Below are 10415 nucleotides of genomic sequence, written 5' to 3' on the forward strand. Positions count from 1 at the left end.
TGGAGGGAGAGGCCTAGAAACAGCGGGGAGTCAGCTTCCTTCAACTGAGCTTCCCCATCCTGGACAGCCGAGTCTGTGCTTGGCCTCCTTGGATGGGAATGAGTCGTGAGGGGAGGCCCCCCACAACACAGAGAGATGCATTGTTTTCAGCTGCCCAAGGGACAGAAATGCCCAAGCCACAGGCACTACAGGGCCCCTTCCCCCTGGCTGTCCAGATTTGCAAAGGAGGGCTGTGAGCGAGTGAAAGCTGCTCCATTTTTCACTCAGTCCTGTCCAGGCGTTGCTCATGGGGGAAGCGTGTGCATTCAGTTCAGGTATAGACACGTAGAGCTTGGTCCCACTAGACCAGGGTGCTAAGGCTAAAACAATCATGGTTCAGGGACTGGAAAGATAGCACAGCCGGTAGAGCATTTGCCTTGCCTGCAACCGACCAGGGTTCAATCCCCATCATCCCATATGGTCCCCGAGGCAGAGAGATAGTACAGCGGGAGGGTGTTTGCCTTGCATACAGTCAACCCAGGTTGGAACCCTGGCATCCCATAGGGTCCCCTAAGTCCACCAAGAGTTCCTGAGCACAAGGCCAGAAGTAAATCCTGAATACCAGAAAACAAAAAAACCTGTGGTGAAGAAGCCCACCCCAATTAAGCCCTGGGGCTATCAGCAAGAATGTGGGCTGGGTGTGGACAGAACTAGCAAGAGAGGGGCCCAGAGGGCAGGCACCCCCTTTCAACCCCTATATCCTGAATCAAGGCTCTCCCTCCCAGCCTCCTCGGAGAATCTGATCTTTCAAGGTCAGCACTAGCAAAAGAGGAGGCCTAGAGTTCTTTTGTTGGGGGCCAGACCTGGTAGTGCTCAGGGCTTACTCCTGGCTCTGCACTTGGGGTGCTGAGGATCGAACCTGGGTCAGCCGTGTGTGCAAGGCAAAAGCCCTTCCCACCGTACTATCACTCAGGCTCCAGGGCTGGTAGAGTTCTGAGTGGGTGGATGGCAGAGGAGGCCTTTATTCATCCAACAAATCTTTATTGAGCACCTACTGTGTGCCAGGTCCTGTCCCTGGACTACAGGGGTTCGAGCAGCGAAGATCTGTCCCTTTTCCCTGCAGGGGACAGAATCCGAGGGCCTGGGTTGGGGGGGCTGTCTGTGGCACCCCCTGTCACCAAAAGTGTTGAAAGTCAGACATCTGTAAGGCATCTGAAAGGCAGACATCTGTAGCAAGGAGAATGCTGGGGAGCAGTGGGGCCTCAAGGCTCTGCTTCCCTGGGGAATCTGGGGTACAGAGATGTGAGCTTCTGGGGGCGCCCGGACGGCTGCAGGAGGGGACGCTAGGCCCCACCATCACCTCCTCTTGAGCACGGAGATGCACGACTTCTTGAGGGGCCCGATCTGCAGGTGGGCATCCACGCTCTCCAGGAAGAAGGCAGGCTTGAGCCTGCGGGTGAAGAGCCCCCCGAAGTGGCTGTCCAGGCGGCTCTGGAAGGGGTCCACGGGGGAGGCCGGGGCGCCGCCTCGGCGGGCCCGGGAGGCCTTCAGCTTCCTCAGCAGGTGCATCTGGCCGTCGCGCACGGCGTAGAAGGCCAGGGCCCGGTCGGCGTACTCCAGGCAGATGCCCACGGTGGGCGCGAAGGGCTGCGGCAGGACGGCCTCGAGCCCGTGGAACCACACGGAGAAGACGTGGCCGTTCCACTGCAGGGCGCACGACTGCGCGTTGCGGCCCAGGCGCCCGCGGTCGTAGGGCTCTTGCGGGGAGCAGTCCTCGGCCATCACGCCCACGCTCACCCAGCCCTCGATGATCTCCACCTCCCAGTAGTAGGTGCCCCGGTCCAGGGCGCCTTGGCCCAGCACCTGCTCGCAGTGGGCGAAGCGGGTGGGCGACTCGGGGTAGTTGATGGGGCACAGCACGCGCTTGACGCCCTTGGTGCCGAACAGCTGCAGGAACTTGTCGGCCGTGTCGCTGTCCAGGTCCACGATGTAGGCGACTGGGAGAGAGGGCAGAGAGGGGGAGAGAGAGAGAGACATAGAGACAGAGACAGAGAGAATGACAGAGAGACATAGAGACAGAGAAAGAGACAGAGAGAGGCAGAGAGAGACACAGAGAGACAGAAAGAGAAAAGAGAGAGGAGAGAGGAGAGAGAGACAGAGACACAGAGACAGAGAGAGAGGGAGGAGAGAGAGGAGTGGGAGGTGAAAAGGAAGAGGGAGAAGGAGAGAGAGACAGAGACAGAGAGAGGCAGAAACAGAAGGGAGGGGAGAGGAAAGAGAAGATAGAAGAGAGAGGAGTGGGGGAGAAAGGGAAGAGAGCCAGAGCCAGAGAGCCAGAAACAGAAGGGAGGAGAAAGGAAAGAGAGGAGAGAGAGAAAGGAGGGGGGAGAGAAAGGGGAGAGAGACAGAGAGAGAAAAGAGAGAGAAGAGCAAGAGAGGAGAGAGAGGAGAGAGAGACAGAGACAGAGGCACAGAGAGAGGCAGAGACAGAGAGACAGAGATAGGAGAGAGAAGTGAAGAGCGAGAGAGGAGAGAGACAGAGACACAGAGAGAGACAGAGACAGAGAGACACAGACAGAGAGAGACAAAGAGAGGAGAGAGAAAAACAGAAGGGAGGGGAGAGGAAAGAGAGAAGAAAGAATAGAAAAAGGAGTGGGGGGAGAAAAGGGAGAGAGGGATGAAAGATAGCCAGAGACAGAGAGAGACAGAGAGAGAAACAGAGACAAAGAGACAGAAACAGAAGGGAGGGAGAGGAAAGAGATAAGATAGGAGAGAAAGGAGTGGGGGAGAAAGGGCAGAGGAGAGGAGAGACAGAGACAGAGAGAGACAAACAGAAGGGGGAGAGGAATGAGAGAAGATTGGAGAGAAAGGAGTGAGGGGAGAAAGGGGAGAAGGAGAGAGAGACAGACAGGGAGGGGATGGGAGGAAGGGTGTGGCTTTAGGTTTGGCACCGCCCCTGCAATCTCTGGGGGCGTGGTTTCAAGGCCAAGCCCCGCCCCTGTGTCTGCCGCCCTGCCACTGCAGTGCAAAAGGGGAGTGGCTTATATCAGCCCCGCCCCTGCAAGGGTGTGGGAGAGGCTTGCCTTCAACCACTCCCCTACCGTCTGTTGCATGCAAGGCAAACACCCTACCACTGTGCTATCTCTCTGGCCCCAGGAGCTTCCCTTTGAAGGAAGCACAGAAATCCAGATGTGCTGTGCCAGGTCCTAGCTCTGGAGCTTTGTGGGGAGCACGGGGGAGAGCACAGGGGTCCGCTTACACTTGAGGAAGTAATCCCGGGAAGCCTGGGTCTCTAGTTGGTCGGTGCTATCCGGTTCTTGAGATTCGCCTTCTGTTGCAGAGGAAACACTGAGTCAGGGTCCACCCAAGTATACATGCTGGGCTGCTGTGCAAGACACCCCCTTGGTGTCTCCCTGTCCCCTAGAGATCCAGCTACATGGGGGCAGGTGCACCCCTCTGTGGCCCCTGCATGATTGGCCCTCGGTTTCTGAACCCCCTTCGGAGTATTCACCAGAAGGCAAAGGAGTTGGTTCTGCTCAGGGGCAGGATTTGGGCCCCTCCCCTCCAGTGCCAGACAACAGTTTCCATCCTTCTCAATGGACACCAGGCCTCGGGCCAGTGTGGAGGTCGAGGCGGTGAGTCATTGGGGGGAACCACTCACCCTCCGTGCCCGGTTTCTGCAGTCCATCCTCCTCGCTGCCCGGCCCCTGCAGCTGCTCCCATTGGCTGGCACAGGCGGCAGACAGCACATCTCTCACGGTGCGCACGGCTTGGGATGACTTGGTGAAGCTGAGTTCCCTGGGGGGGCCGGGCCCGGGTCCACCGTCCTCCTCCAGGGCCAGCCTGAGAGCCAGGAGCTCCTGCACCAGATAAATGCCCGTGAGTTGCCTGTTACCCACAGCTCCTCCTGCTGGAGCCCAGACAGTGCCACCTAAAAGCTGGTCTGATCCGAAGCCCCCAGCCCTGGCCTCCTTGCCCTGCCTGCTGCTGCTGCTGTCTACAAGGTGGCCTGACTTAGTCCCCCACCCAATCCATGCCCAGCTCACCTGCAGAAAGCCCACTGAGTCGGCCTCTGGGACCTGGCTGAGGTTTTGACGGGCTCGGCTCAGCCGGCTGCGCTGCTTCTCCTGCTGCTGTAGGTCACCCTGGGAGCGGCCCAGCATGGTGGCTTCCCCGTCATCTATGAAACCCAGCACCTCGGACTGGAACCTGTGCAGGGTGGCTGCAGCTTCACCAAACAGCCGGTTTACCCGCTCTCTCTCGGCTGCTGCAGCGCTCTGCAAGGGGTACAGGGGAACACCGCCATGGGGATTAGTTTTAGGGATCACTCCTGATAGAACTCATCCAGGGTGCTGGGACTGAGTAGAGTCGGCTGTGTACAGAGCAAATGCTCTGCAGTGTAGCATCTCTTCAGTTCTGCATCACTGTCTTGGTTCCAACCTTCCCACCCTGTTGTCTAGGGGGAAAGGGGGGGCAGAGGGACCCACCCGCCCACACTGCACTGCATCCAGCAAAGGTGTAGCTGGGCCTAGGGCACAGCCTCATTTAGAGGGGCTCCCCCAAGCTGTCTGGCCCTCACACTGCCAGGAGGAGGCTGCTTACCTTGATGAGGGCCACAGTGCGTCGGGCCTGGGCGATGCTGGCGCCCAGCTCGTCCATGCGGTCCTCTGCAGCACTCAGCACTTTGGGGTGCTCTGCCTATGAACACACACGTCCATGAGGACTCAGGCCCCCCCCCCCCCAGGGTGCAGACAGCTGCCCTGGATTTTCTGCCTGAGTGTACCCATCTGAGACAACCAGGAAGAGGCCAGCACTGTCCTGTCTGCTTAGCACCTCTGATCGGGTGGGCAGGTACATTCCTTACATACCTCCCTTTGGTAGGGAGGACGCTGAGAAGGGGGTGCTGCTCAAGAGGGTATTCTGGGGATGGGAGCAATAGCACAGCAGGAAGGACATTTGCTTTGCATGTGGCCAACCCGGGTTCAATCCCCAGCATCCCATAGGGTTGCCTGAGCCTGCCAGGAGTGATTTCTGCAGTGTTGAGCGCTGGCCGGTGTGAACCCCCAAAATAAAAATAAAGGCATTCTGTTGCTTTTGGGTATCTGGGTATCACTGTCCCCCAAGAATCTATGCCTCCCATCCAGCCCTAAAAAAATGGGGATTCTGGGCAAGTCCCCTGGATCTGATGAGTCACAGCTCCAGGCTAGAGAGGCGGAAAATCCCAAGGCCAGAGGCGCCAAGACTAGGCTGGAGGCCAAAGGAAACCGGGGGCGGAGGTAGCGGGGCCTGTGCACTGGGCTCCTTGGGGCTCCCATCGCCTCCGGAACCGCTGGACAGAACTCACTGTGTGTTGGGTCCGCCCTGCCGGGCCGCGCCCGTCCCAACCCGCAGCCTCCGAAAAGGCCCATTTGAGCTGCAGCGCGGGAGCCTGGCCAGCCAGGCGCAGCGCCAGCCGCGCGGGGCGCACCCACAGGGGGACCCCCACTTGGGCCTTGGCCCATCTCTACTCGGTTCGGAGAATCCCCGGGGCCAGCGGCTGGAGTTGCACGTTCAGACTGGGAAGGAGAGGCCCCAGGGCACCCCCGGAGCCCAGTCCCCCACCTCCTGGAGCGCGCGCTCCTGGTCCAGCGACACGAGCTCGTGGCCCCGGTGCTCCTGGGCGGCGCAGACCTCGCACAGGCACCGGCGCTCGAGGCGACAGTAGCGCTCGAGCGGCCGCAGGTGGCGCGGGCACAGGCTGTCCTCCAGCCGGCGCAGCGGGGGGACCAGGCGGTGCCCGCGCAGCGCGGGGCTGCGCTCGTGCGGTGCCAAGTGCGCGGGGCAGAAGGAGGCGAGGCAGGAGAGGCAGGAGAGCGCGGCGGGCAGGGCGGCGCCCTCGGGACACGCGTCGCAGCGCACCGGCTCCTCCGCGCCGGGCCACGGCTCGGGCGCGCAGGGTGCAGAGGGCTCCGGCGCGCTGGGCGCGGCGGGTTCGAGTCCCGGCGCCGGGCCGGAGCCGGGTCCCGCGCCCTGGCGCATCTGCAGCAGCTCGCACAGCGTGTGGTTCTTGCGGAGCTGCAGGCCGTCGGGGAAGGGCTCCTGGCACAGCGGGCAGCGCGCCGCGCCCCCGGACGAGCCGCCGGGGCCCCCCGCGCCCCGGTGCGGCCAGAGCGCACCCAGGCAGGCCAGGCAGAAGTTGTGGCCGCAGGGCAGCGTCACCGGCTCCCGGAGCGGCTCCAGGCAGATGGGGCAGCTGAAGGGGCCGCTGCCGTCCATGGCTCGCTGGCTCCCCGGGTTCCGCTCCCGCCTGGGTCTGTCTGGTCTGGGTGGGACCCGCCGTTGGCGCGGGCCGGTGCCGCCCCCTGGGAAGGAGGCCACCGGGTCCGGCCCCGGGCTCAGGCCGCGCCCCCCAGCCCCGCAGGCCCGTCCCCCGAGTTCCCGGCACGCGGTCCCCACCCAGGCTGGAGCGGCCGCTGCGCCCCGGCGGACGCTCACGGGCCTTGGAGAGGGGTCTGCAAGGGCGCGCGGGGCGCATGATGCCCGGGGGCGCACGGGAAGGAAGCCCGAGAGGCACTCACTCGCCCTTCATGACTCGGCTTGCCCGCCCGCCCGCCCAGAGCCTTCCATAACGGTTTCTGGGCGGACCCGGAGCCCAAAAGGGACTGGCTATCCAGGAGCCTCTCAGCCTTGGCAAAGTTTCTGGGCTTCCAGAAGCTTCCAGATGTGACCGATGCTCCTGGTCTTGCCCCCTTCCCTTAGCGACTCTCGGCCCTATTGGGCAATTTGGGCTTCTCTAAATGGAAATGGGATTTGTGTTTCTGTTTGAGGGGTTCTGCTGACCTGGGCACCACTAGTGGGGTATCCCGTGGAAAAGATTTGTTTGTTTGTTTTTGTTTTGGGGCTACACCCGGCTGTGTTCCTAAGGGGTTACTCCTGTTTCTGTGTTCAGAAATAGGCCCTGACAGGCTCTGGGGATCATATGGGATGCTAGGGGATCGAACCTGGGTTCGTCCCAGGTCTTCCTCATGTAAGGCAAACACCCTACCGCTGTGCTGTCACTTCTGCCCTGAAAGACATTCAGATTCAACCAGCTGGGCCAATAAGAAGGACACTTGTCTTGGGGTACGAGGTGTACATACCCCAGCCCAGCCTGGAGGGATCCCCAAGCTCAAAGCCAGGAGTAAGTCCTGAACACAAACACATTCTGCTGTGACCCAAAGACTGATTGATATTTGCAACTACTGATTGATCTTTACTACTACTTGCCTTTGATCATGAATCACACCACAGTCTTGCAGCCTTTTATTTTATTCTGTTATTATTGTTTATGGGACATAATCAGGCATGCTCAGGGGTTACCCCTGGATCCACACTCAGGAACTACTTATGGCAGTGCTTGGGGTCCGTATGGGATGTTGGGGATTGAACCCTGGTCAGCTGTGTGCAAGGCAAATGCCCTATGTACTATACTATCTATCACTCCATACCTCAGCCCTCTTGTAAACTGTTTTGCTGTTGTTTTGTTTTGGGGCAACACCTGGCGATGCTCAGGGGTTACTCCAGGCTCTGCGCTCAGAAATTGCTCCTGGCAGACTCAGAGGATTATATGGGATGCCAGGGATTGAAACTGGGTTTGCCCCTGGTTGGCCATGTGTAAGGCCAACCTACCTATTGCTGTGTTATCACTTTGGCCCCTCTTGTAAACTTTTTTGTTTTGTTTTTGTTTTGGGGCTACAACCTGCGATGCTCGGGTCTTATAGTCTGCCTCAGAGCTCAGGAATCACTCCTGGCAGCCTCAGGGGACCAAAGTAGGCCACATGCAAGGCAAACACCTTACCCACTGTGCTATCACTCCTACATCCCTCCCCCGGTAAACTTTTACACAGTACAAAGGTACAGGGGACTGCTTCGGTCTAAAGGTTTTGGTCAAAGCTCTGAGTTGTAACTGCAGACACTGCAAGAAATGAATAAATTAATAACAAAATGTTAAAAAAAATAACCAAAAAAATAGGGGAGGTTGGAGCAGTGGCACAAGCTATAAGGCATTTGCTTTGCATGTGCTAATCTAGGGCGGACCTAGGTTTGATCTCCTAGGTCAGACTGCGGTTCCATCCCCCAGTGTTCCATATGGTCCCCCAAGCCAAGAGCAATTTCTGAGCACACAGCCAGGAGAAACCCCTGAGTGTCATCAGGTATAGGAAGGAAGGAAGGAAGGGAGGGAGGGAGGGAGGGAGGGAGGGAGGGAGGGAGGGAGGGAGGAAGGAAGGAAGGAAGGAAGGAAGGAAGGAAGGAAGGAAGGAAGGAAGGAAGGAAGGAAGGAAGGAAGGAAGGAAGGAAGGAAGGAAGGAAGGAAGGAAGGAAGGAAGGAAGGAAGGAAGGAAGAGGGGCCGGCGAGGTGGCGCTAGAGATAAGGTGTCTGCCTTGCAAGCGCTAGCCAAGGATCAGGACCGCGATTAGATCCCCCGGCGTCCCATATGGTGCCCCCAAGCCAGGGGCAATTTCTGAGCGCTTAGCCAGGAGTAACCCCTGAGCATCAAATGGGTGTGGCCCGAAAAAAACAAACAAAAAAAAGTAGCAGAAAGGAAGGAACGAAGGAATGAAGGAAGGAAAACCCAACAGAGAGCTGGACCTATCATACAGCAGTTGAGACACTTGTTTTGCCAGTGGCTGACCTGGGTTCAATCCCCAATACCCTATGTGGTCCCTGCAAGCATGCAAAAGTAATCCCTGAACACAGAGCCAAGAGTAAGCCCTGAACACCACTGGATGTGGGCTCGAAATAAAACAGAAAAAAAGCATAAAGGAGCATTGGGGAGGGGCTGGGGCACAACACGAGGGCATCCCAAGGACACTGGGCTGGATCCACACCACCATATGGGCCTCTGAGCACTGTCAGGAGTGACCCCCAAGCACAGACTGACATTGTCCTCAAATATTGATTACATGTGGTAAAAAAATAAGTAGGGCTGGAGAAATAGTTCAGCAGAAAAGACACTTTTTTTTTAATTTTTTTTTTTATACACAGTCAACCTGGGTTGAATGCCTGGCACCCCACAGGGTCCTCTGAGTTTACCAGGATAGATCCCTGAGTACTCTTGGGTGTGACCAAAAATCTAAAATCCAATAAAAAAGTAAAAATAAAACAATCCACACACAAATCAGGCAGCAGGTTTGATAGATGATGTTGAAGATTAGACCCTGCTCCCATGTTGTCAGTGAGACAAACTAATCTTTTTTTTTGGGGGGGGGAAGGGGGGTCACACCTGGCAGCACTCAGGAGTTCCTCCTGGCTCTATGCTCAGAAATCGTTCCTGGAAGGCTCAGGGGACCATATGGGATGCCGGGATTCGAACTACCAACCTTCTGCATGGAAGGCAAACGCCTTACCTCCATGATACCTCTCCAGCCCCAAGACAAACTAATCTAATAATTCTTTTTTTTTTTTTTTTCTGTTGTTTCCTGCATGGTTTGTCTCCTCAGTCACGGTCGAGACTGAGAAGTCGTAGGAATATGCAGGCGACAAACTAATCTAATAATTCATGTACGTGCACATAATTCTCCTGTACAGGGGCCAGAGCAGAGGTGCAAGTGGTGAGGTGATTGCTTGCATGTGCTAACCTAGGACGGACCACTGTTTGATCCCCCAGCGTTCCATATGGTCCCCAAGCCAGGAGCAATTTCTGAGCACATAGCCAGGAGTAACCCCTGAGCATCACCTGGTGTGGCCCCCTCCAAAGTATTCAATTCTTCCTTCCTACCCTCCTTCATTCCTTCTTCTTCTTTTTTTTGGGGGGGAGGCACACCCATTTGACGCTCAGGGGTTACTCCTGGCTATGCGCTCAGAAATTGCCCTTGGCTTGGGGGGGGATCATATGGGATGCTGGGGGATAGAACCACGGTCCATCCTAGGGCAATGCGTGCAAGGCAAATGCGCCACCACTCCAGCCCTGGATACTTTGATGTAAAACTTTTGGAAGGAGGAGGAGGAATCTCTCAGAAATAACAGAGCAGGAGAATTAAGCAAGGTATTTAAACTCAAGAAAACAGAAAAAAGGCCATAGCAATAGCATAATGGATAGGACTTTTGCCTTGCACGCAGCTGACCCAGGTTCGATCCCTGCCATCTCATAGGGTTCCCCGAGCCTCCCAGGTGTGATTTCTGAGTGAAGAGTCAGGAGTGACCTGAGTGTCATTGGGTGTGGCCCAAAAACATCAACAACAACAAAAAGAAAAACAAACAAACAAAAGACCAAAAACAAAGTCACAAACTGAAGTACCCCAGCCAGGAGCCTGGAGTGAGAGCACAGCAGATTTGATCTCCAGCATCCCATAAGGTTCTTGGAGCACTGTGCCAGGAGTGATTTCTGAGCAACAGAACCAGGAGGAAGTCCGGAGCATCACTGGGTGTGGACCCCCCCCCCAACAAAGCAAAGTAAAACTAAACAAAAAACAACAGC

The 10415-nt window shown here is 57.2% G+C and overlaps 1 protein-coding gene across 1 annotated transcript; it reads right to left on the minus strand.

The window, feature by feature from the left end:
• Positions 1-1195: 1195 nt before the first annotated feature.
• Positions 1196-6234, minus strand: TRIM47 (tripartite motif containing 47). Its single transcript, XM_049770582.1, has 6 exons — positions 5581-6234; positions 4582-4677; positions 4026-4256; positions 3641-3839; positions 3239-3310; positions 1196-1976 (listed from the first exon to the last, which is right to left on the minus strand). Exons 1-6 carry the CDS (start codon positions 6232-6234, stop codon positions 1336-1338), a joined length of 1893 nt encoding a protein of 630 aa, XP_049626539.1. The 3' UTR covers positions 1196-1335.
• Between the last annotated feature and the right edge of the window lie 4181 nt (positions 6235-10415).

This window comes from Suncus etruscus, chromosome 1 (genome assembly GCF_024139225.1).
Source record: "Suncus etruscus isolate mSunEtr1 chromosome 1, mSunEtr1.pri.cur, whole genome shotgun sequence".
Classification (NCBI taxonomy): Eukaryota; Metazoa; Chordata; class Mammalia; order Eulipotyphla; family Soricidae; genus Suncus; species Suncus etruscus.